Source organism: Podarcis raffonei, chromosome 11 (assembly GCF_027172205.1).
Source record: "Podarcis raffonei isolate rPodRaf1 chromosome 11, rPodRaf1.pri, whole genome shotgun sequence".
Classification (NCBI taxonomy): domain Eukaryota; kingdom Metazoa; phylum Chordata; class Lepidosauria; order Squamata; family Lacertidae; genus Podarcis; species Podarcis raffonei.
The window spans coordinates 19,806,276-19,833,831 of NC_070612.1; the positions used below are offsets into that span (position 1 = coordinate 19,806,276).

Consider the following 27,556-nt stretch of genomic DNA (forward strand, 5'->3'; position numbering starts at 1 on the left):
AAATCTCAGACGCTAAAGAGGGGGCTGAATAAAATATCCAATGGTTGAAACAAAGATTGTCCTTGTTGTTTGCAACAAAGCCAGAAGAGACTGTGCAAACTAGCAAAAAATAAAAATGCTGAATAAATGCCTCAGTATAATAGGAATCATGCACATTTGTGAACATGTAAGATTTGGATGTTGCAGAATTCAGCTGATTTTGACACAACATTTGGAATTGGACGAGCAATTTATTTTAGCACACAAGAGTATACACACCGAAGGCTTCTTCAGTATTCACCTTTATTGCCTTGCACAAAGTTTATGTCGAGGTTAGACTCTGTCCAGTCTCTGTTGAGCATTTGTTCCGATTTGTTTGCAGGGAGATTATGTGACAATGACCCTTTGTTCTCATTTCCTTGTGAATGTAAGAAGAGTTCCATGGACCAGAACTGAGGTCAGTCTAGAGTGGCATCCAGCCTATTTTGCCCCACAGCCAATGACATCTGAAATATACTCGGAGTTGAGTGTGAATTTCATGCTCTTTATTCACCTCGTAGTAGCAATGAATGAAACTTTCCCCGAAACGTCTAGCTATATATACCGTATTTTTCGCTCTATAACACGCACTCGACCATAACACGCACCTAGTTTTTAGAGCAGGAAAATCCGTAGGCATGCCACCCGTAGGCATTCCCTCCATAACACACACAGACATTTCCCCTTACTTTTTAGGAGGAAAAAAGTGAGTGTTATGGTGCAAAAAATATGGTACATTATTTACACAATGGGCCCCGTGTGATTAGCTAATTCCGGGCTGCTCCTGTAGGCCAATCAGGTTGCAGATTCACTTCCCCCAGAAGCCTGATTGGCTGCTTCTGCAGGCCAATCAGGTTGCTGATTCACTTCCACCTGGAGCTGGATTGGGTGGCTCCTGTGGACCAATCAGACTGCTGCATTCTGGATCCTATTGTTCTAGGATTCAGCTCAGTACATGACAGCATCCCTCTGCACGTCCACAAGCAGGTAATGATTAGCTTCTTCCTTGTTAACATTCAGTGGCGTACTGCCTCTGAACTCAGGTTGCCTCTAGACTTTCACCATTTTGTGGGAGGAATTCAAATGCGTACTGGAAATGTAGGTTTACACAATCAGAGTGGATTAAAGTGCCGTGCCGCCATTGTGCAACATACCCACTCTTTTAAAAGGCTTTTTTTGGCAGTTGGGAAAGTGTGAGGTGAACAAATGGGAAGTTATATAAACAACCCCATAAACAAATCAAGATGAATGCTCAAGGAGCATTGTCAGGTGCACCCATCAGAGTTTAGCTGTAGTGATCAACAACCATTGGTAGACCTGTGCTCCGTGGATCTACTTACGCTTCATTTAAAGCCATTAAAGCCAGTGTCCATCAAAAAGACTTGAGCAGTGAATTCCACGAGTCACATCTAATGGCACAATCACACATCCCAACTAGTGGTACTTCTATGACCCATCCTGTGGCCAGCCCACCCATGAGGCAATGAGTGGCAACTGCCTCAGGAGGCAGGATTCACAGGGGCAGCAGATCCCAATGTAGCTCTTTAGTCCACCCTTGTTTGTGATGTAGATCTCTGTTTACACCTTCTTCCCTGGTGGTGAGGGGGGGGATACTATTTTGTGGTTCGCCTCAGATGCAAAAATGTATTGCACCATCCCTGGCCCATCTCATGATCATCCCTGCCCCATTCCTATCTAGAAGTAGTCACAATCATCTTGGGGGTCAACTAACATCTTGGAATAGCTTTCTTTGTCTTCTGTTTTTCTGCTCTGGAGGCCCAAGTCAATGCCAAAATGCTTGTTTGCTCCCAAGTGCACAACCTTAACGTGTTGCACTGTTGCATTGTGGGTACCCGCTTCTAACGACTGTCTAGAATGGTTGGCTGTGGAAGATCTTTTTCCAGTTCTTGCTGGAATGCAGACGGTTTTCAGATGATTAAAGGTTTGACAAAAGATTTGAGATAAGTGAATTCCTTCGAGATGGCAAGCCAGGGGCCTCGACCTAAAGCAATATGGGTTAAGGTTTAGCTCTTTAGGGAGGAAACAAAGCTGCTGGGCCTCGAAGAGAAGAGAGAAGAATCTGAAATGGTGGAGGCAAGAGGGGGAAAGAATTATTAATTCATTTATTTAAAAACTGATATGCCATTTTCCTCCTCAGGAAGAAATGCAAAGCTGGATAAAATAACAAAATAGTCCTACGATAAAACGAGCTCCACAAAATGCATTAAGTAGCCACAGAGAAGAAGGGACAGACAAGAGGTAACACACACATAGAATCATAGAATCATAGAATCATAGAATCATAGAGTTGGAAGAGACCACAAGGGCCATCGAGTCCAACCCCCTGCCAAGCAGGAAACACCATCAGAGCACTCCTGACATATGGTTGTCAAGCCTCTGCTTAAAGACCTCCAAAGAAGGAGACTCCACCACACTCCTTGGCAGCAAATTCCACTGTCGAACAGCTCTTACTGTCAGGAAGTTCTTCCTAATGTTTAGGTGGAATCTTCTTTCTTGTAGTTTGGATCCATTGCTCCGTGTCCGCTTCTCTGGAGCAGCAGAAAACAACCTTTCTCCCTCCTCTATGTGACATCCTTTTATATATTTGAACATGGCTATCATATCACCCCTTAACCTCCTCTTCTCCAGGCTAAACATGCCCAGCTCCCTTAGCCGTTCCTCATAAGGCATCGTTTCCAGGCCTTTGACCATTTTGGTTGCCCTCCTCTGGACACGTTCCAGTTTGTCAATGTCCTTCTTGAACTGTGGTGCCCAGAACTGGACACAGTACTCCAGGTGAGGTCTGACCAGAGCAGAATACAGTGGCACTATTACAGTGGCACTATTACACATTTTTGCTTAGGCAAGCCTACCCAGACATGAAGAAGCTACACATGTTTCGTTTTAGCCAGTGTTGATTTTAATCACTTTTGGAATATTTTTAAATACCTGTCCATTACCGGTAAAGGTAAAGGTAAAGGGACCCCTGACCATTAGGTCCAGTTGTGGCCGACTCTGGGGTTGCAGCACTCATCTTGCTTTATTGGCCAAGGGAGCTGGCGTACAGCTTCCAGGTCATGTGGCCAGCATGACTAAGCCGCTTCTGGCGAACCAGAGCAGTGCATGGAAACGCCGTTTACCTTCCCACCGGAGCGGTACCTATTTATCTACTTGCACTTTGACATGCTTTCGAACTGCTAGGTTGGCAGGAGCAGGGACCGAGCAACGGGAGCTCACCCTGTCTAGGGGATTCGAACTGCCGACCTTCTGATCAGCAAGTCCTAGGCTCTGTGGTTTAACCCACTATGCCACCCACGTCCCTAGCCATTTCTGGTACTTTTTATCAATAATGGTTTTCTCACAATCAGCTGGTACATCAATTTTATTACATAAATAAAAAAATAATAATCTTAAGCTCCATTCCCGACATTTTCCACATCAGTTTGCTATTACTGTATTGTTGTACTTTTAAAAACGCTCATGAAAATATTTATGTGCACATTTTATCCTGGCTGGAGAACTGCATTGCAAAATTCAGAGAACTGCCCGTTTCAAAAGCTGCCTGCATCTCGTATTCTCATATTGTTTTGGAAAGTATGAATTATGTAAGTTCACCTTTAAATGTGAATCGAATCAAATTTCTCCCCACCAGCTGCCAATGAGCCGGTGCAGGGAGTTTCCTATGTCCTTGCCTGCTAGAAAGAACTTCTTATTCTCTCTGCAGGTTGCCCTGGTGCAGCAGAACCAAAGAGAAAGGACACTCTGTCGCCAACTGTAGGCCAAAGAAACACGAGCGAACAACTGTCGTTCAAACAGAAGCACCAGCAATGGATGATCACCTTAGCCCGTCTTTATATTTTGCTGCTTTCAACAACATCCCTCACCAAAGACCCCCCAAGTAAGCTTAGGAATCATGGAATAAGCGGACAGGTCTTCTTGTGGCTCAGGAATTGGTTAAGGAGCAGGAAGCAGAGAGTAGAATGAATGGACAGATCTCTGAATGGAGAAATGCAAAAAGTGCAGTCCCCTCAGGGACCTGCATTTTTTAACATTCTAGAGTTAGGGGTGAGAAGTTAGGTGATTAAAAAAAAAATTGCATACCACTCTTCATCCAAAGATCACAGGGTGGTTCAAAACACAAACATACAAAATGAGAACACAGAATACACAATAAAATGAAAAGCGAAACCAACCAGTAATTCACCCTCTTCCACAAACACATTTAAAGGGCCATAAAATGCTTAATCTGCCTAAAGCCTGGTTAGAGCCAGTGTGGTGTAGTGGTTAAGAGAGGTAGATTCGTAATCTGGGGAACTGGGTTTGATTCCCCGCTCCTCCACATGCAGCTGCTGGGTGACCTTGGGCTAGTCACATTTCTTTGAAGTCTCTCAGCCCCACTCACCTCACAGAGTGTTTGTTGTGGGGGAGGAAGGGAAAGGAGAATGTTAGCCACTTTGAGACTCCTTCGGGTAGTGATAAAGCGGGATATCAAATCCAAACTCTTTTATTGAGAAAGGTTTTTGTCTGATGCCTAAAGATCTGGAATGAAGGTACCAGGCAATCCTCGGAGTGGAGAGCATTCTACAAACGAGGAGCCACCGCAGAAAAGGCCTGTTCTCATGTTGTCACCCTCTGGGCCTCTCTTGGAGGAAACACACGTGCCCTTTTATTATTATTTTAATTCAATTGCCTAGTTAAGATAAAATCGCCAATAGGTGTACTGAGAGAAAAAAGACGACCAATATAAAAGGACAAATGTAGGATATGAATGTATGCTGCTCCTGATGATACTAAATTGTTCAGGGTTGTTAAAAAGGATTGTAAAGAGCTCCAAAAAGACCTCTCCAAATTGGGGGAATGGGAAGTAAAATGGAAAATGCAACGAAATGTAAACAAGTGTAAAGTTTGCCGCTTCATTCTGGCCTCTGTCTTCTCCCTTTCTCTTCCCTTGTGTATGTTGTCTTTGTAAGGCTGATGGCAAGGCCCATCTCTCTCTCTCTCTCTCTCTCTCTCTCATTGATGTGAGCCATTTTGGGAGGCACTGAGTTACAATCAACAAACTTCTACTCAGAGTAAACCAATTGGAATTAATGGACCTACAGTAGCCATGGAGAAAGATGGTATATGAATGTAAGAAATAATGTCCATTAATTTCAGTGGGTCTTCTCTGAGCAGAACCAACATCGGACACAACTCAATAACTGCCTAAAAGCGAGATAAAATATATAAGAAAGAAAGCACTCAGGAACCATTTTATGCTTCAGCATTGTAACAAAGCTGGAGGGAAATCTGACTCACCCATCTCAGGAGTTAACACCTGCCCGCGTCAAACCCAGCTGAAACACCAAGGCGTTTTACAGCACCTCAAGGATATTTGCTTAATTCCTCCTTATGGAACATCTTGAAGTGATTTCACAATAAAGAATAGGGTCAAATGAGCAAGAACAATAAAGCATGTGTAAAGCAATTACATAGAGAAAAATAATTAAAGCGATTTACACCCAGTACAAATACTGATTGAGATTATTATTATTTAAAAAGCAACCCTCCACTTAGGCGACTTGTTAAAAAGGGAAGAAACTCAGCCAGATGGGCGGGGTATAAATAATAAATTATTATTATTATTATTATTATTATTATTATTATTATTATTATTATTTTCAAGAGGCACGGAAAAGGGAGTAGACAGTGCTTGGATGATACTTAACAGGAAGCAGTTCCAAAGTGCAGGTACCACATTGGGGAACAGATATTAGTCATAACATAGAAATGGAAGCATGGGAACGGTTATGGAATACAGATATAAAATTTACAGCGTGTTATGGTTTAAGAGAAAATTGTATGAAAATGTTATATAGATGGTACCTAACACCTAGTAGATAATGTATAAATCAAAATTGAATAAGTGTTGGAAATCTAAGGTACCTTTTTCCATATGTGTTGGTCTTGCAATAAGGTTAAAGCCTACTGGAAAAGATATATAATGAATAAGATATATAATGAAAAAGATATATAAAGAAGAAGCATTTCACTTGGGAATTATGGGATCAGAACTACCTAAACAGTATAGAAATTTATTTATGTATGCGACCACAGCTGCAAGAATGTTATTTGCCCCAAAGTGGAAGGATGAATTGGTCCTGACGAGAGAAGAATGGTTACAGAAACTAATGGAGTATGCAGAAATGGCGAAACTTACCGGAAGAATAAGAAATCAAGATATCAAACTTTTAAGAAAGGAATGGAAATGGTTTATTGAGTATTTACAAATAAACTGTAAACGGATCAAGACATTGGCAGGATTGTTGTAAAAACCTGCAGTTTCAAAAATATATGAGAGATATATATGAGAACAGCTGAATATAAGAGTAAGTTAATTTGGAGTATGCATGAAAGGATGAAAATAAATGTAAAGAACCACAAAAAGAGGGGGAAGGGAGTCAAAGTTGGAAATGTTAAAATTATGGTTGAATGATTGTTGTAATGTACATAAATGAAAATTATAAATAAAATTGTAAAAAAGAGGAGGTACCTCCACACTTAAGACCCAATTTTTACATTGCACAAAACAGATCTGATGAGATGGAATCTGCAGGTATATAAGGATATTTTAGGGTGTGTGTATATATACACAAACACACACATGCACATACACATATATCATCTTAAGGATCTAATGTAATCCATACACACAAACACCCACACATGCATGCACGCAAGGTTTCAAGGGTTGAAATTGCTTGCCATATATTATCTCAGTCATTTTTACAATAACTTTCTTTGATACACCCATCTATTATTATTGCTATTATTATTATTCCTGTGTGCAGATGAGAAGATGGGGAATAGCGAGTTGCCAAAAGGACTAACCAGATGTGATGGAGGCACACCTGTGTGTTAGAATGTGGGCGGGACTGCATGATGGATGGGGAAAAGGTGTGGACTCCTTTCTCTGCCTCTCCTTTCCCATGGAAATGGCTTTCCCCCAGCTTCTGGTTTCAAATCCCAACTAGAAATAAATCAGCAGGCAGTGGATGGGTTGTCAGAGAAGGATTCCTCCTCTCCACATTAAATTACCCTTCCAGGGACCCCCACAGAGCCCTGTGATAAATAAATTTATTTGCATTTCTGAATGGGTTTCTCAGAAACCTCTCAAAGCGATTTAACAATAAAAACACCAAACAATAAAGACATATATGAAACAAAGCAATGCCACATATAAAAACAATTTCACATCCAGTGTGTGTGTGTGTGTGTGTGTGTGTGTGTGTGTATGCCCCTGCTAACATCCTAACGACAGAGGACGAGATAGTTGGACAGTGTTCTCAAAGCTACTAGCATGAGTTTGACCAAACTGCGGGAGGCAGTGGAAGACAGGAGTGCCTGGCGTGCTCTGGTCCAGGGGGTCACGAAGAGTCGGACACGACTAAACGACTAAACAACAACAACAAACATCCTATATCCTTGTAAATGTGTTTGTGGCAGAGGAGAGTAATTGTTCTTTGTTTTTGTTATAGTTTTTATTAAGTATTTTGATCTTGTATTTTTATACTGTGAACTGCCCTGAGATCTACGAATGAAGGGTGGTATACAAATTTAATAAATAAAATAGTAATAATAATATTTTAAATGAAATGGGAAATTTCCAGCTCATATTCTCAATCCAGGGGCTGCCAACACAGCACCCACAAGTTCTCATCTCCCTAGGTAAAGGGTAAAGGGACCCCTGACAGTTAAGTCCAGTCGCAGATGACTCTGGGGTTGCGGCGCTCATCTTGCTTTACTGGCCGAGGGAGCCAGCGTGCACGGAAACGCCGTTTCCCTACTAGGCTTAAAAGAAGCGGTGTGTGTGTGTGTGTGTGATGCCCACAGCCGTTTCTTCAACTTGCAAATACACAATGCACCCACAGGACCAAAAAGGTTGACAAGTCTCTTTTAACAACTCCCTAGCTGCGCTATGCATTTTTTAAAAAATTAGTTTTTATTGAAGATTTTCTTGTGTTGCAAATAAACAAGGGAAAGTACATATAGCACCTCCATTTTCTTTTTCAAATTTTGTTTACATTCAGAATGAGACCCTATTGCCATACACATTGTGCAGTTGTGGGGGGAAAGGGGAGAGAGCGATGGGGAGGAATAATGATCTTTCCTTCTATTGCATAGTGTTTGTGGAGAAGGGCTTTCCTGACAGCCTCGTTTAAAGCAGTAGCACTCGGTGACATAATGCATGACATTTCCAGCAGCGGGAGGGTCCTTCTATTTGCCTAAAGATGAAAATGTTGCAAGAGGTGTGCACTTTTGACCAACGCCTCCCCTCCTTACAAAAGCCCGTATTATGATACGTATGGTTGCAACATAGGGAAGAAACATGGGGACAGGGACACACACTCAGAGATGAGTCAACATTTGGTAGATGACAACTATGGCAACCTTTGCTATGCTGAAACCCAAAGATCAAATCAATGTTTGACCTCACAGAGGGCTTCATTGTGGAAGGATGTGGAGGTGTGTCACAGGTCCCTGTCGTTGACACAGTGGTGGTGGCATTAACATACTAGGCAGAGGGTTTCTTTAAACTTGGTGTGGTAGGGACGCGGGTGGCGCTGTGGTCTAAACCACTGAGCCTCTTGGGCTTGCTGATCAGAAGGTCAGCGGTTCGAATCCCCGCAACGGGGTGAGCTCCCGTTGCTCTGTCCCAGCTCCTGCTAACCTAGCAGTTCAAAAGCACACCAGTGCAAGTAGATAAATAGTTACCACTGTGGCAGGAAGGTAAACGGTGTTTCCGTGCGCTCTGGTTTCCGTCATGGTGTTCCATTGCGCCAGAAGCGGTTTAGTCCTGCTGGCCACATGACCCAGAAAGCTGTCTGTGAACAAATGCTGGCTCCCTTGGCCTGAAAGCGAGATGAGCGCACAACCACATAGTCGCCTTTGACTGGACTTAACCGTCCGGGGTCCTTTACCTTAAACTTGGTGCCTTTTTACCAGAGCTCTGGCTCTTCCTACCTGTAATTATTATTGGTTTTCTGGGGAAACAGGGAAATCTGAAGGATTTGGATCTGGCCCAGACTCTTGGCGTGCAGATCCTATGCAGTCAGCTCTAGAATGGGGGAAGCAGTCCTTTGTAAGATGGGCTGCCTGGTTCAAGATCAACAGAAGAATCAATAAGCCAGAGAAGGGAGACCTGCAGAGTCTCTGAGTTGGTCCCTTTGCTCCAACTGGCTTCTTAGCCTTCGAGATGGATACGTGAATGTGTTTCTGGCTTCATTTGGGGGGGGGGAATCCCTAAAGGGTCATAAAACGAAGCTTTCAGTGGACTGGCTCACTTATTGAGATTGAAATGCAGGAACTAAAGTCATTCCAGCCATTTGTTGTAACCTGTCCTCCAAAACGGCAGGAGCAAGTCCCCTAAAGATCCCAGCAACCCGCTATTTCATAATACTGTACTTAGTACAGGCAAACAAATGCCAGCAGCATCCAGAATGAGGAAACAGGACCACAGCAGGGGAAATAACTAACTCTCCCCCTTTCTTGTTCAACTTATTTGCCCCACGGCTGGCATGTAAAAAAACAAGCCAGATTCTCACTAACTGAAATTGCACCAAATAATATTGAAGCAGTGACTTGGATCACTTTGCCATTTCTCTCCCCCCCCCCCCCCCGTTTTGTTTTACAAATATAATCAACTAACAGCCTTATACTCAGCATTCCTCAAGAATTCTAAGAAACCCAAATAACAGAAAGTGCAATTTTGAAATCAGTGGTAAAATCAGTGCTGTCCATAATCTAGATTCCAAATGGCATCTGGAGAGCAAAAACTTGCTTCTTTTAACTCAGGAACCCTCATGCAAAATTTGGTTACCAGGTGTCCAAATGCATAGCCAACACGTTTCCAAAATATATAGAAGATATATATATAAGCATAATCATTATTAAATATAAATTCAATGGCAATATACATAATTATTTCATTGTTTAGAAAATGCTACATTCTTTGCCATTTCAGTGGTGAAATTAGATCAATGGACAACAAAGGTCACTTCGGCATGGCCTGTTTACTGAGCATTCATCCTGAAATGTTTGCACTAAATGTGCAGAGAGGTTAGATGACACCAGCAGTTCATTGAGCATTCAATTTTTATCTGTGTGACGGTTATTCAACATGTCTAGTAATTGTTATCCCATACATATATATGTGGAAGCAGGTTTGTCGTGCAAGAGCACCAAAACCACTTTAATTGTTCAGCATTCCCAGGCATGTAGAACAGACTGTAGATGCAAGGAAGCCCCTTTCAAAAGTTAGTCTGAGCATGTAGAGTTTGGGTGGGTGAGAACTAGTAGGTTACATGGGGTGTTAGGTGGCCTGGCTAGTGGGCAAAGCCCTGCTTTCACCCTTTGCCCATTCATGGAGGCTTAGCATCTGAAGATGGAACCCAGTATCCTTGTACTTTGTTTCCCCACCCATTATTGGGTACCACTTGTGGGGTGCAGACATCTCAGAGCGTGATGACATCACACCTTTTGCATGATGGAGACAATCTGGTCGCTTCTACAGATTGTTGCACTCGGCTGCAGTTTTGGGTGGGAGCCCCAGCCATCTACTATGAAGTTTATTTGATAGTGCCTTGATAACTTGGGCATTCAATTCCTATTCAGTTCAATGGGATTTGGGCATGAACTAATGTCCTCCAGATTAGCCTCTGTGTTTTATTTCAAAACCACGCTTCCCAGAAAACAGCCTCTGTACATTTCAGGCTGCAAAAAAAGAAATGCTACTTTAAAAAACAAACAAACCCTTTGACTTGGCGTTCATCCTCAGAGGGAACAAAATGTAAACAGGAGGCAGCGTTGATGGTTATAAAGCAGCTGGCAGCCTAAGTAAATGATCATCAATAAAGTGTGAAGTATTTGACAACGCAGGGTAGCTGCTAAACTAGTAGAACTGGATCTGCCAGATAATCCAGACTAGGTCCTCTATGGGTCCATCAGCCATTTTGGCCCTAGAGAAATTATCAGGAAGAAATTGTCTTAAACCAACCTTTCGACACAGTATTTACACAGTAGAGCTCTTGGGTTGTGCTTGAATGGTCCTGAAGCATAAACAGTGATGCAACAAAAATTGTAGGCTCATGTTCATCCATTGGGGGGTGGGGGTGGGGAATCCAAAACCTACAGTCAGGCAATATTTGTATTAGGACTAACTGAAGTGCCACAAAGTAGAGAGCAAAATGTTGAGTTCTCTAGAATTCTTCCTCAGGCTTAAACCAAAAGAGGAGGAAAGAAAATGGCTTGGGAGAAAGCAAAAAAGAAAGAAAGAAAGGACCCGATAAAAAAATCACAGGCTGCTCCAAATGACTTAATTGTCTTGCTTTGCTTGCAGGGCATTTCTTTGTCTTCCTGTTATTTATTCCTCCCAAAGTTTTCGATGCATTTCCCCATCACTTTCCTAACTGCAAGAAGCCTGTTTCTTTTTTAAAGTGCATTTGTAGTACTGTATTAGGGTGGTGAAGTGCTATAATTTGCTTCAACTGTGCAAACCTGAATTTCCCTGTTGTGCACTTGAATCCTTCCCCCCAAATTCTGATGCTCTGGAGGTGCCCTCCTTACCTGCAGCTTATTTATGTCCTTCTTTTATTATCTTGCACTTCCTCCCATTGGGAGCACAGAGCAGCTATCAATTATACTCACCATCACAAGCACTAATTTGCACCACTGAAATGGATTTAGAACCAACAGAACTGCACAGGTGAACCAATCAGGGTTGTTCCTTATCCTGTTTACAATCATTGCTGGCAATGATACTACAGTGGTGCCCCACAAGACGAATGCCTCGCAAGACGGAAAACCCGCTAGACGAAAGGGTTTTCCGTTTTGGAGGTGCTTCGCAAAACGAATTTCCTATGGGCTTGCTTCGCAAGACGAAAATGTCTTGCGAGTTCCTGCGGGGTTCCCCCCCTTTTTCCCAAGCCGCTAAGCCGCTTAACAGCTGATCCGCTAAGCCGCTTATCAGCTGATCCGCTAAGCCGCTAATAGCGCTAATCTGCTAATGGGCTTGCTTCGCAAGACGAGAAAACCGCAAGACGAAGAGACTCGCGGAACGGATTCTTTTCGTCTTGCGAGGCACCACTGTATGCGAGGATGCACTGTTACAGGCAGTTAGGATGAAGAAGTGGGAGCCCATCATCAGCCATTATCATTAGTAATTATCATCATCATCAAAGTTATTTATGAATTACTTCTTAAATTCAATATACAATAAAACCATTTATAAAATATATGCGTATATAAAAGAACTTAAACCTTTACACCTATATGAAAAAAAATTATTAGCTCATATGAATATATTTTAAAATTCTAAACAGCAGGTGTGAGGAAGAACCTTTGGCTCACCAAAATTTGCTGACAACTCCCATGAGCAATGGCCAGAGATGATGGGAGTTGCAGTTCAGCAACATCTGGAGGGCCAATAATTCCCCACCCCAAGCTACAAAATAAGAAAGGTTAAGGGCAGATAGCTTCATGGAAACAAAAATGGGAGGGCTTGGCTACTCATTGCAATGGCTATGCTCTATGTCTGCTGTTAGAGGCAGTTTGCCTCTGGAAACCAGTTGCTATGAGCCAAATTCTGACCAAACTGCGGGAGGCAGTGGAAGACAGAAGTGCTTGGCGTGCTATGGTCCATGGGGTCACGAAGAGTTGGACACAACTAAACGACTAAACAACAACAACATGGGCCAAATGTGGCCCCTTTGGCCTCTCCATGCAGCCCACGAGATTCTCCCAAACCTAGGTCAGCCTCTCTCCTCTCATTTAAAAAGACATTAAGTCCTGTAAAGGATATTGCTTTCATATGCAAATTTATGCAGCATTTAACTCACTGATACACCTGCACCTGCCATAAACAAATGACAAGTAGCAGGTTCTTGGATTTTATCATTGCTCAAGTCATTTCACACCTGACAGGGAAGTGAAGCCAAAGTTCACAAAGCAAAACGCAAATATGTGCTATGATGTACGCGCTGCTGATATGCAGTGCAGGTAGCACCAAATTCTTTTAAGCTTCCAAGTGTTCTAAGGTTGAGGGTGATTAAACACTTAGAACAGAGGCAAACATCAATTATATTGTGTCAGGTGCCAAAGGCCATTTGAGAAATTCACTGTGTGCAAGAAAGTTGTGCCAAGTGAGCATATTAAGTCCATGCAATTAGCTTATTTTTTTTTCCAGGCAAGGGAGTTGGTGTCAAAACAGGTAAGTCAGGGATGAGGAACCTCAGCCATCCCTTATCTCCCACCCACTCACTACTTACTGGCCCTGCTTCTCTTTCCTGTGTGTACAAATTCATATTTGTTGCTCTGCCTACTTTTGCCTCCATCCCTGCCCAAAACTGGCTCAAGACCCTCAGAAGGGAATATGCCCCTCAAGCCTGAAAAGGGTTATCTAGCCCTGCGGCCACTGAACAGTTGTTACAATTAAGCACACAACTTAAACACAAGTTTGCTACTGTTATCCCGTCTGTGAAAAGAGGGCTCCTCCTCCTTTCTCTTTCCCCAGTGCTTTAGCAAGCTCTTCCCAAATACACTTGCAAACATCTCTGCAACCCTGAGGACTAGTAAGCATTTTTTGCTAACTTTTGGATTATAGCAAGAACAGGCATTGACAAAGCAGTCTACCTTTTACACATTTTTGCTTCTGCAGCTGACACATGCAACCCTGCACAGTTCCACTGATAAGGATCCAGGTGAATATAGGAGTGCACTCTCAATCTCCAAACGTGCAATTTACAAGATGTGCTGATACTTAAAATGGTGTGTGTGTGTGTGCAGTAGATGGGTCAGTTTCTTGTCTCCTTGACGCTAGCAGGGCATCACAGTGAGGACTGTCAGGACTTCAAAGCACCACACAGGGCTTGCAGAGAGTCCTGAATGGTGCTTCAAAGTGCATCTGATCAGCAGGCTGGCAGACAGCAGCCAACAGCCAGCCTTCCTGCAGGGATTGGCTGTGTGATCAAGTTACCCATAGGCAACTGCCCCATAGCAAATTCAGCAATATCTCTACCTACCCCTACGCCCAATGGCTTGATGGGGTGTAGTTTGGGGGGAAATGGCCTTCTGGACCAAATTGAGTCTCACGGCATGCCAGATTTGGCCTGCAGTTGCCCACCCATTTTAAACATTCTCTTGTAAAAAAGGTAAAGGACCCCTGACAGTTAAGTCCAGTCGCGAACGACTCCGGAGTTGCGGCGCTCATCTCACTTTACTGGCCGAGGGATCAGATGTTTCTCCGCAGACAGTTTTTCTGGGTCATGTGGCCAGCATGATTAAGCTGCTTCTGGTGAAACCAGAGCAGCACACGGAAACACTGTTTACCTTCCCACCAGAGTGGTACCTATTTATCTACTTGCACTTTGACACGCTTTTGAACTGCTAGGTTGGCAGGAGCTGGGATTGAGCAACAGGAGCTCACCTTGTTGCAGGGATTTAACCACTGACCTTCTGATCGGAAAGCCCTAGGCTCAGTGGTTTAGACCACAGCGCCACTATCTCCACCATGTCTCACTTAAGCGAGCGTTACTTATGGCAACGGGCTTGTTAATTTTGGGAACAGATGGAAGTTTGGTGTAACCCATCAAAGTGAGTCATATATTCTTAACACATGCTTCACAGCCACCGGTATTTTGATAAAACATGACTTTAAATTATGCAAATCTAGTAAAGCATCTGGCAAGCTAAATTGTATGAACATGCCAATGGCCGTTGTGGAGGGAAGTATCACTTCCCGGTGTTTACTTATGCAAGCATTTAACAAATAAAAATAAGTTATGATAAAAAATTGCAATGGGAATCCTTTTGTCAAACATTTTTAATGCCACAGTAGTGTTAACTAGGAAAACGATACAGTCAGACAGTAGTAGTCACAGTTGTGGTCCAGAAACAACACAAAATACTTTGAAGATAACACAATACCAGTGTATTAAAAGGAAACACATCACTCTAGCCCCCTCCCCCCTGCAGCTTTAAGGAATGAAAATCAGCTAGGTAATAATTCTATGGGTGACAAGAAGTTGGAGTGAAAAGGATTGTGTACCACGTTAAAAAACAAACACATACCCAGTCCCAGTCAGGTAAAGCATTTTAGGACTTCTGTTGTTCTTAATACAAGTTTTGAACACAATCACTGGATTTAGAGTTCCAAATTTGGCCTTTAGAACATACCAAGTTCATAGTAGTACTCCATTTAAGCAGCTGAACTTTTAGATACTCAGGGGAAATTCAAGTAACTGCTTCACAGGGTTATTGTGTGACATGCTTGCTGTATACTAGACTAATTCCATGGAATGGTCCTTCATTAATATGATACGAGCCGTTGATATATTGTACGGGTCATAAAATCAAGTTAAGTGGCAATTTTCAAGTAAACATTTTCTATCTGTCTTGCAAATGATAAGCCTGGTCCCTAAGCGACCAGAAAGTGATAACCTTACAGTGCTTCTTGCATAACTAGCTAACTTAGTTCTTCTACTTGGCCCCACAGAGACTGCTATACACACCCAATAAACCCTCCTCCCAGTCATACTTTTAAGCAGTCATACTTTATGACTGGTTTTAATTGTTGTAAGCTGCTTTTGGAAGTTAAGTTTGGTTGAAAAGCAGGTTATTTTAACATAAAATGCAGATAGTACTATTACAGTTTTGTAAAAATGCTAATGCAAGCAAGGAACGTACATAAACTGTGCTGTGGGATAACCATACCGGCCGGCTTTTCTCTTTTTTCCATTAATCACGTAACTACTGTATTGGCCTAAAATTGGCCACTTTTTTGCAGTCTCACTCTTACTTCAAAACAAAAGCAATTAAAATGCTACATTGTAACATGTTACATTTTTACACTGCTTTACTCACCAGCTGCCTTAAGACATGCCTCTTCAGGGGAGAGAAGAATCATCCATAGCAAGCTGAGTTCTACAAGGCTAATTTTCTCTACAAATCCGCATGGATTTTATTCTTTTATCTGCAACTTACATGGTTACTGCATAATTTGAAACAGAAGTCATATAGGTGAGAATTTCCCTTATCACAATGATTATATCTGGGAAAGTCTTTGTTAATTTTCTCCCCATAGTTGGTTGTGTACAGCATCTTCCTTCTCCTTCCATAAAATTGAAATGGCTTGCCTAACCCTACTATAGATAGTGGGGGGATGAGGAGGTGGTGTCCCAGAGAGCTCAGCCAGTAGAACATGAGACTCATAATCTCAGGGCTGTGGGTCTGAGCTCCACATTGGGCAAAAAGATTCCCACATTGCTGGGGGATGGACTAGATGACCCTGGTGGCCCCTTCCAACTCCACAATTCTATAAAACAGATATCTTTCTTCTATGAAGATGAATGCCTGTGCTTCCATAACACAACCACTGCATAGCAATACACAATGTCTAAAAATGATGCACAGCAAAAGAAACAAAACATGGGCTGATGCAATTGAACCCATGTGCTCCCATCCAGAAAAACATGCCAAAAATTGTAAAAACCAAAGATGTATCCCAAAGGCAGGAAGCCAACCACAGACATAATCACACACACACACAAGTTCCCCATAAGGTTGCAATCACACAATTTATCAGCAGATAAATTTTCCTAGAACTGTGTGCCACTGTTTGCAGGACCGAATCCTAAAACAATTTAGCTCTAAAGCTTGAACAAAATGCTTGCCAGTAAATTGTGTGGCATGCACTAAAAACCTTAAGGCACCCAAACATGAATAGATAGCAATTTATTTATATGTGAAAATTGTATCCATCTTTAGAAATGCATTTTTTGTAAAAAAAGACGCTCACAAAAACAGTATGATTTTTGTGTGGGGTTGGGGATTATTTTCTTATTAAGGCCATCAGAGAAATATAATAACTTTCATGTAATTAGTGTTTTGTGGCTAATTGCTTTCTAAAACCTCAGTCACTAAATTGAACACTGTTCTGTTTGACACAGCGACAATTAACCTTACTGGGAAAAGCAGCACATTCCCAAAATACTTCCTTTAGGAAAAATATATATATACCTCTTTATTAAAACAAAAATATTGAACTAGGATTTTTGGCACTGTGCTAAACAACTTCAAATAAGGCTTCTGCTCAACACAGAAAAAAATGGCTTAAAGCATTAGAGTAAGTTCCCTTGCATTATCTGCACAATTATCTGTGTGCAGTATTCCAACTAAATTATACTCACAGCAGACCTAATGAAATTAAAGGACCTTAGTCATGTTTAGTAATTTCAATGGGTCTACTCTGAGTAAAACTATGTTAAATTTTACCCTATAATATGATTCTCTGACCAATGCAGGGAATCAAAGTACTAACCTAGGCTTGATTGTCTGTGTAGATGATCATAGAGATCACAGAGGCAAGTGACATAGCAGTCTGTTTAAGTCACAGTGCACCAGTACAGAGCTTGCTCCAAATAACTGGGAAGTGGAACAGTGGTAAGAAAACAACTGCCAGGAAAACATCTGAAACCATGGCTGATATATCAGTCATAAGAGGAGCTGATTGCTGAGTATATGTTAAATTTCAATAATCTGGACCTTTCTTCAAGAACTTGTAAGAAACCATGAAATTTTAGGATGACAGTTAATTGGCAAGTCTGGTCCCCTGGTATAAGTTTGTATTTGGAGTTTTTAAAAATCTATAGAAGAGATTCCCAAAGGATAAGAAAATCTTAACAATTCTTGTCTGTGTTCGTTTGTCCTACTGCTAAATACATTTGTTCACACCAGGTGTAAGATGTTTTGCAATGAACCTAAAGTGTGTTAACTAGTTCCAAGTTTCTGTTGTTGACGTTTAAAGATCTAAAACAAAAATTACTCCCTGCCCCAGTACAGACCAAGTCATTATTTACTATCTTCCGAGTAAACCCTGCTGGTTGCGCTGATTGTTACTTGGTGATAACATCCACCCTCTTAAAAATGTCTCTTACAAATTTGTATGTTTACCCAAGCTTTCCTGGACTCTCAATTCAATCTTTATTTTGTTTTGTACACTGCTCAGTTTGATTTGTGCTGTACAGCTGCATTTTGTTTTTATCTAATGCTTAGGAAATGTTACTGAAAGTTGTATTTTTATTGTTTTTATGTAAACTGCTTAAAGTTTTTATTTTATTAAATGGTATCATTTTTTAAACAAGCAAACAAACTATAAATGGCAGCAAATTAGTGGTGGCTAACCTGTAGCCCTCCAGATGCCTCATGTTTTCAACTTCCAGCAGTCCCAGCTAGAATAGCCAACGGTCAAGGATTGTGGGAGATGCAGCACAACACCACCTGGAAGACCACAGGTAAGCCCATAAATATTACTGAGCTTTTCTTGGGGTAGTGGGGAGAATGGAAGAGCAGGCTTTGAAATTTGGGTAAGGCTCATGAAACATTGGGATGAGGGGGTGAGGTTTATTCTGTAAACCAGCCTTCCCAAATGTCTCTCCAGATGTTTGGCCTACAACTCTTGTCAACCCTAGTCAACAGCAGGCGATGATGGAAGCTGTCTCCAAAATGTCTGGAGAAAGCTTAAAATATTTGGACAATATTTATCCTATGGCCTTCAGGTCCATTTCCCAGCATCAATTAGCCTCCATAGGAGCACTTTTTAAGGGCTTCTTCAGCGCATTAAGCAACAACACTATGGGGATAGGTAGCAGCAAGGACAAGTGCATCTTCCATGTGCTAGGGATCAGCTACAACTCTAACAGGATTTCAAGATTCAAACTTAGGATCAGTGCAGTGCCTATCCTAAAGGAGATGTGAATATGTCAATATAATGGAAGATGTATTGGGAAACAGGTTGATGGCAATTCCATAATATCCACAACTAGAGTGATGCTAGGATCCGGAAAGCTAATACTAACATGAAGAGACCTAGATGGAGTCTGCGAAAAAAACTGGAGAGAGCTATTCCTTATAGCTCTTCTGGTACTTACACCATTAGCTTTCATACAAATGTTCTGGCTATTAATATGGAGAACTTTCTTTGAAATAAAACCTGCACTTTCATACATGCAAAGTTTGCAAGAGTGTTCTACACTACACATTTACCAGTAGTCCCTAAACTCATTAAGAAAAAGGCCCCCACAAGGGCTACTTCAGTGCAATCCTAAGAATTTCGACTTAGTAGCAAGTCTCACCAAGCTCACTGAGTCTCTGTCCATGCCTAGGATTGCAACCTAAGCCAGCTGCTTAAAGTCTCTTAACTTACAATGAACGAGTATGTAGTAAACAAAACACAATGCTATTACAGTACAAGCAAAGAGGTGCTGTCATTCACTAAAATAAATATAAGAAAATAAGACAACAAATTACAGCATTTCAGAAACACTGACCTTCAGGAATCTAGCTAAAGTTGAACTTATCCTGGAACCATCTAGGAAGGACAAGAGCCCAGACCATTTTAAGGTAGAGGATTTCAACTGATAACATTTGGTGCCCTATGTTTATAAAACACATATAAAATTAGACTTGAAGAGGCTATGATTTAACTCACCCAAATGGATTGTGGTGATATAAAATATATACAAACTATGCCTTAGCAGCATTTTGTTTCTTTCAGGGTAGCACTAACCAAAAAAGCTGCATGCAAAACCATATTCCCCCCACAAAAAAAATATATTATGGCATGCTGTTCACATTAAGGCATAAAGGAATTTGCTGGCAGACTCAGGAAATCACAACATTCCCCACAAACCTGTCTGTTCAACACAATTGCCCTGCTTACACTTTTGCTGGCCAACTCACATATTACCATTTTTTAAGTGAACACCTAAAAATGTACACAGATAAGATTTCTTTAAGCAATATATCCCCCAAAAATGTGAGACTGGCAAAGGGAAGAGCACGGAAGTGAATAGCTGCTATTACTGATACTTTACAAAATACTTAAGTGATTTTGGAATAAAAAAATGTGCAGGAAACGCTAATGAGATTGCTTGGGCATGTTCATTACCTTGTGCAGCAGTGGTTTCAGAGAATCAACATTAGACCTAACTCAGAAAACATGAGGCAATTACTTCAGTGATGCAAGCACTACCATTCTAGATTATCATTAGACATCAATGCGCATCCCATGTTTGGTTGCCATCAGTTCTCTTGTTCCTGTTAAATACATAATAAAAGAACAGAGATGAGGTAACGATGCCGTGATTGCCACATAAAGCCAGTAAGGCAAGGGCGCAGTCTTTCCAAATGGGCAGATCCACAGGCCATGACGAATTCCATCTCGAACGTGATGCGAAGTCCAAGAGATAAACAGCATCCAGGGAAGAAAGCACCAGGAATCCTTCAGCTTGAAAAGGTGCATAATAAACTTTAATGTCAAACACACAAGAGGGATCACAGTAGAACAGTGAAGGAATGGTCTTCGTGGGAGAGTCAGGGCAGCCTATGGAAAAGAAAAGCACAGTGTACAGTGGCAGCCAGAATTACAAGGAACAGTTTATGTGACTCCTGACAGCTAGAATCTTCTTCATTTATCTCCATTTTGAGAGAAATCAACACATAGCCCAGAAAGGACTCCATGATCAGATACTGTATATTTCATGCTTTGTGTGTCCCCTGTTATTCTATGTGTTGGTGTAATATATTCCATTCCGTTTGTTGCCTTCTCACTGTAAGCCATGGAATGTTTTCTGACCACCAATAGAGACTGGAGTCTAAACTATGTGGATATTTGCCTCTGTTCAGCAAAGCAGTTCTTAAGGTTAAAGGAACTAATGAAGCTATGTTGCTTATTATCTTTTTAAAACTATTGTGCTCTTAGTTGATGGCAGTTGTAAGCTGCTTTGGGCAACTCATATGTGAGTCGGAAAAATGGAATATAAATGAAAAAACTGTTTGAAAATGTATGAGAATAGTTTACTTTTTATGCTACATTTTACTTTTCAGCCATTTGATTAATTCATCCAAACCAAACAAAAATATTCAGATAAGGTCTTGTGGATGCTCAAGCACTTAAAGTGCATGGAACTAATAAACATGGCATATTATAGTAAAAGTAAATGTCATAATATTGTAAAAGTAAATGTTATCAGACATTTGTAAGCCATACTGGGAGTCTTTTTCTGCTGAAGAGCAGGAGAAAAATCCTTTAAATAAACAATAAAAGTGAAAACCAATTAAAAATAAAACAATTCTACCATATTAGTTCAGACAAATGCCAGTTGGGGAGGGAAGCAAGATAAAATTTGAAAATAAGAATCCTACATGCACATGAACTTCTTGTGAAGTGTGCCACCTACTGGGAAAAGGTATAGAAAAGCAATTTCAATGTGGTCCTCCAATGCATTCTATAAATATTAAACTGGCACACTAAAATATGTTATGCTTAATATTTCTGATCTGAAGCAGTTCCAAATTACAGTTACACTGGTTGGACAAGGCTAGCATCACAACCAAACCTCTTTATCCTGGTGGATAATTTACACCTCCATAGTGAATCCAAGTCACCGTGGCAAAGCTGTTGTGCTGCTATTAGTCTGGGTCAGCAGTTTAGGAACTTTCACCACTAAGCCCAAGTTTTACAGCCTGTGCAACTTTTTTCTGAATGCTGTACAGAAAAGCCCCTGAACCTGACATTTGGAGAGTTTGTAAGTAAACAATTTTTAACTTACTAAATGTGTGGTCTTTCTCTACGCTGGGGGAAGGAGTTTAGAAGGGCAAATCTTAAAAGTCTTACAGCCTATTATTTCCATGCTTTACTTTGCTGCATATTTTAAATCTCTACTAGGGTTATCTCACCAAAGAGTATTTTAACCAAACCTGGACCTTGGCATCCAGGGAATTCTCCCTTTATACTATTTTTCCTTACCACCAACAGTTTCGCCCTAAAATTAAATGCAAAGTATCTCCTAGCTCTGGACACTAATCAGCATAAAAAGCTATTCAACTCCCACCCCCATCAAATCCAAAACATATAAGAGAAGAGGGATGGCACATCAGGATGGCTTGCACTGAAGTCTGCCCTTCAAACCTGAGCACAAGCAAGTAATCAAATGGAAAATTTTAACATGAAATTAACATTATAAATACTTCCAATGGTTTTGGTTCAAATTATGCATATATGTTTTCTTTTTAAAAATCCAGGTAATTAAACTGTGGTTTTGCTTACCTGTAATGAAAGAGATCCAGCTAGAACAAAGTGATCCACATCAATGACAGATGAAAGAAAGCCAGCTAAAATGACTTCTGTAAAGTCACTTTTCTTCTTGAGTCCTATCACTATTGCCCAAGACCAAAATCCCACAACACCATGCACAGTGTTATCAGACAGTGCTCGCAGCCAGTCATTCTGCTGAATGACGGAAAACTGCAGAAGTCTATCTGCTACAAAGCAGAAAAACCCCAATCCTAGGCTTGAAATTACAGAAGCTGTGCTGAATGACTGGAGAAGAGCATGGGCCTTTTCAGTCTCAGATGCCATAGCAAGCAACATGTCTCCATGCACAAAATGCCATCAGGATACATTCGGTCCATTGTCTGTTAAATCTTCAGTCATTCTGTAATTATCAGAGAAAGCTTAATGAGAGGACTTATCAGTTACTAAAAATGTGTTTCCTTAAATGAGCAGAAAGATCACAGAACAGAACAGAAATCTAAGAGCCAAATAAGAATCTCCGTAAACACATTTTTCTGGTTCACTGTTCCATACAAAGCTAAATCTGTGCATATTACGTCAACCAGTGTCCTAGTTGAAACCTGCATTTCTTACAGCACTCATTTTTATGCACAGTACCTCTCCTCTGCCCTTCTGCTTGCCTACATTTTCAAAGCTCACAGCTAGTATCTGTTCTAGCTATTATTCCATCTCATCTGCCACATCTGCTTTGATATAGGCTTTCTTCATTCTTGCTTCTTCCTTGCACCCTGAAGCCTGCCCTGGGTCCAGAAGAAACACCTCAATGCATGCGGCTGTGTGCTCTTTTTTGTTTTTCATAAAAATATCTTCAAAAAGACAAATATAACTTTGCAGCCCTTGCTGTTCTGGGAAAGGAGAAATCAGCATATGGCGTTCCAGGCTAGTTTTGCAGCACTAGCAACAAAGGAAATCATCCTTCACTAAGTTAATAAATGTATGAGTCATAATTAATGTTGCTTGTTAATTAACTAGTGATTTCTAATTAGTTTACTACTTCTTGCCAAACACATTCACTTTGCCCAGTTCTTGTCACAAACAGGGAAGATACTTTCTGAATGTTACATCCAAAGTGTACTACAGTGGTTGTGACACTGGGTACAGAATTTATTCAAAATAATACCTGAACACTGGATGAGAATATGAACAAACTCCATAATCACAGCTCTGTAATGGAGAACTTTTTGGCATGCCCTTTTCTCAGCCACCATGAGAGAGTTCAAGCTGCAGCAGTTACAAAAAGGTAAAGCTGGAGAATGGAAGCAAAATAAATTAGTGAGGAACTAGTGTTTCACCAGACCAAGAACTGCAATACCCGTAGGAGAGATGTTTGAAGCCCAAGCTGGAAAAACAAACTTACCCATGTTAGTTAGGAGACTAAGTTACACCTGTGCTTAAACTTTGCAGGCAGTAGCAATAGGGAACAGGAAAGTGGAACTATACAGAGGTTAGTATCACAAGGTTGCATGCATAAAATCAGGGATGCATAAAATCAACACATGGCCCTCCAGCTACAGATACACTGCAACTCCCAGTATTCCTGACCATTGGGCCATATAGGCTTGGGATAAAGGGAACCAGAGTCCAGCAATGTCTGAGAGTAGGCCAAAGGTTGCCCACTCCTGCCCTAAATCTTACATTAAGAGTGGAAGGAAGGAACTATCACACTATACATAATAACAAATACAGGCTTGCCACTATGCACACAATTTAGCAAGGGATATGGGCTGGGGAGAAGAGGGCAGCCAAATCTGCATTATTCTAAGAAGAGTACTTTATAATACATGACCTAAATATATGTACTGTTTTAACCTTCACATCCATACATCTAAAATCTTGCATGTAAAGTCACCCTTAGTATACATTTTAGCGACTAAGAGATGATCAGAATCGTATTTATATATTGTCTAGACATATGTTAAAGGTAAAGGTACCCCTGCCCGTACGGGCAAGTCTTGACAGACTCTAGGGTTGTGCGCTCATCTCACTCTAGAGGCCGGGAGCCAGCGCTGTCCGCAGACACTTCCGGGTCACGTGGCCAGCGTGATAAAGCTGCTCCGGCGAACCGGCACCAGAGCAGCACACGGAAACGCCGTTTACCTTCCCGCTATAAAGCGGTACCTATTTATATACTTGCACTTAAGGGTGCTTTCGAACTGCTAGGTGGGCAGGAGCTGGGACCGAACGACGGGAGCTCACCCCGCCGCGGGGATTCGAACCGCCGACCATGCGATTGGCAAGTCCTAGGCGCTGAGGTTTTACCCACATCGCCACCCGCGTCCCTTATAGACATATGTTATCCAGTAATAATCCAGTATGAACTACTGCCCATTTTTCAAGTTGTCTCATCTTGCCTATGTTATCAATCCACTGTTTTCAGCAAGATTGGTCTGTAGAACATCAACCAGCTAGTTTGGATCTCTGTTGAGCACTTCAGAACTAACCTACTTTGACTACCTAACTAGCAATAAACACTGACCCAACCCAAGATCCTGCAACTCCCCTTTCTAGCTCAGGCTTGTAAATAACTACCCACTCATCCAATGCATGAAAGAATCATAAATCAGGCAACAAGGCAGAAAAGTACTACAAAATCTGACTTCCGGGACGCCGCGGTCACAGACAAGGAGCGCGAGGCTGCTCTCCGGAGGGGTCTCGAACAACTTGGAGGTCCAGAGGGGTCACGAAGGCTCCGTGAACCCCGAAACCTCAGGAGGATTATTCTGAGGGGCAAACTCCCAGCGAAGCTGTGTGTGCTCGCCTGTGTTATTGTCGTTTAACAGGGCTGGAGCCGCAGCGTGAAAGGGAAGCAATAGACCCCATGTTGTGAAGCCTCAGGCTCCGTGTGAAAAGCGGCGGATCTCCAACAACAGCCGAAAAGCTGGGAAACTGCTACTAAGGATTGCACAGAAAACATCGAAAAAACAACGAAAAATATTCAAGTTAAAGTCAAAGGAAATTTAACGGAAGAACCCAGCTTAAAAGAAATATGTGGTGAAAGGAGAAGGAATCTACTGCTGGCGGTAAGAATAAAATGGAGTATAGCGACAGGCTGGGAGTGGAAAAGTATGAAGGCAAGAAAGTAGCCGCTAAGTGGGTGTGAAGGAAAGACCTCAGACATTAAGTAGAAAGAGTCGGAGGCAAAGTAACAGCGAAATCTCTTACTGGCTCTTGCTTTATTTTATGTTATAATGACTAATATACGAATGTGCAAGCCAATTATCAGTAATGACTTTGTCGCATTCTTTGCAAGGCAGTTTGAGATCCTTTCCACCCCTGCCCCCTTCCTTTCTTCTTAAAGGGACCAGATAAACGTTCCAGCTGTGTATGATTTCTGAGCTATTTTAATCCTAACACAACAAAGCCCAACCTTGTTCCTGCCCTTGCTTCGACAACACATTCAAAATCCCACCTCCACTTTCTATTGCCTCCATTTCCACCCTTCAGTTCAGCTCAAACCTGGACAGCTCTTTATCCTAGTGCCTATCAATACCCCCCTAACCTTCACCATGGCTGCTTCAAGGCCTAGTCTCAGATCTTATACCTCCATGGAACATCCTCAGGCGCTTCCTTCCCTCATCTTCTCCCCCTCAGCTGGGATTTTAACCTCTCATAGCCACCACTGTGAGTCTGAGTCACTCTACTCCCTTCTAATCTAATCATCACCCTTACACCTTATAATAAGAATACTAATAGACTTGTATATAGCAGCATGAGCACACAATGGGGGCTTTGCAGAGCACAAGAGGGCAGTCCTTTGCCCTGAGGGGCTGTGTGTGTGTGCATAATATATATAGGGGGAACAGGTACCCAGTTGTGATGGGGAAAGGGTGTATATATGTGTGTGTGTGTGTGTGTGTGTGTGTGTGTGTGTGTGTATATATATATATATATATACACACATACACACACACACACACACACACCCTTTCCCCATCACAACTGGGTACCTGTTCCCCCTAAGCAGCAGGCAGAAACTCAACGGGGGAAGCTGTACCCTCGCATGGAAAAGCAGTCATTTGTGGCTGCGATGAAAAGAAGAGGATATATATCAATTTACCGTATTATTACTTATTGAATTTATATACCTCCCTATACCCAGAGGTCTCAGAGCGGCTCAATAGAGTGTCGATAGCCTGGGTTAGCTCAGTTGGTACAGCATGAGACTCTTAATATCTGGATCGTGGGTTCGAGCCCCACGGTGGGCTGGGCTAGATGACCCTCGCGGCCCCTTCCAGTTCTGCGGTTCTGTCTGCCCCTGTCGCCTTCCCCGTACTTTCCAAGGGCAGGCGAAGCCGCCCCTGTCGAGCTTCTGCCCACCGCGCTGGGGCTGAAAGCTCTCCCTCGGGACGCCGCACCGAGTGGCGACGGCGAGGAACCGGCTAGGCGCAACCCGGGCGACCCGCTCCATCCCTTCCCTCCGCCGCCCTCGAGAGCTGCCCCCGCTCCCTTCCTCCCCACAGCCAACCCCCGCCGGCCTCCAACCGCCCCCTCAGCCCCGCCGAGCGACCCTCTCGCATGCTCACCTCCCTCAGCAGCGCCAGAATGGGTGGCTGCGCATGCGCCGCCCCGCCCACCGGCGCCTCTCTCTCTCTCTCTCTCTCTCTCTCTCTCGCGCGCGCGGGGCATCCTGGGAGAGCGGCAGGAGCGCCGCCCACCCGCCTTAGCGACGGCGCGTTCCTTACTCTCGCTTCGCAGTCAAGCGGGGGCTCTAGAGATAGGGTTAAAATGTCGTCTATGCTACAAGCAGGGCAATTAACGAGAGCGGCTCTTCCTCTTCCTGAACGCAAATGTGTGTAGGGGGGGGGGTGAGTGGCATGCAGGGGTTTCCATATGAGTGGTAGAGCAGATGCTCCAAATCTCCTCTGTACCTCCTGTAAGCAAATTAAAAAGGGAGATATGGGAACTGGGTTGTTCCACTGGGCAGGGTACACGGTGTTCAGCAATTTAATTTTCCAAGGTTTTATTGGCACCACCTTTTTGAGGGCGTGGGAGGGGTACTTTTACAGCTATAAAATTTGAATTGGTCCAATTATTATTTTGAGACTATACATATACAGCATCAGTGTCTGACACTGATGCTGGGAAAGATGGAGGGCACAAGGAGAAGGGGGCGACAGAGGACGAGATGGTTGGATAGTGTTTTCGAGGTTACCAGCATGAGTTTGACCAAACTGCGGGAGGTAGTGGAGGACAGAGGTGCCTCGCGTGCTCTGGTCCATGGGATCACGAAGAGTCGGACACGACTAAACGACTAAACAACAACAACATACATATACAGGAACAATAAAAGGGTGAAATTTTTATTTGCTGTGGAAAGTATTTTTTCCCCCAAAAGCTGACGATGAAATTTCATTGTAACTTTATCTGAAA

At 42.3% G+C, this 27,556-nt stretch overlaps 1 protein-coding gene across 4 annotated transcripts in view; it reads right to left on the minus strand.

Annotated features, from left to right (window-relative positions):
• Positions 1-26,787, minus strand: part of TMEM267 (transmembrane protein 267) — a 125,417-nt gene extending 98,630 nt beyond the window's left edge. The window contains exons 1-4 of one of the 4 annotated variants that reach the window (XM_053408931.1): positions 26,710-26,731; positions 23,307-23,432; positions 22,160-22,547; positions 19,185-20,434 (exon numbers count right to left, since the gene is read on the minus strand). In XM_053408931.1, the coding sequence (XP_053264906.1) occupies positions 20,099-20,434; positions 22,160-22,483 (660 nt within the window). In that variant the 5' untranslated portion in view covers positions 22,484-22,547; positions 23,307-23,432; positions 26,710-26,731 and the 3' untranslated portion in view covers positions 19,185-20,098. Of the gene's footprint in view, positions 1-19,184; positions 20,435-22,159; positions 22,548-23,306; positions 24,099-26,709 lie in introns of those variants that run through there. The other 3 variants (XM_053408932.1, XM_053408933.1, XM_053408930.1) reach the window with 3 other exon arrangements.
• Between the last annotated feature and the right edge of the window lie 769 nt (positions 26,788-27,556).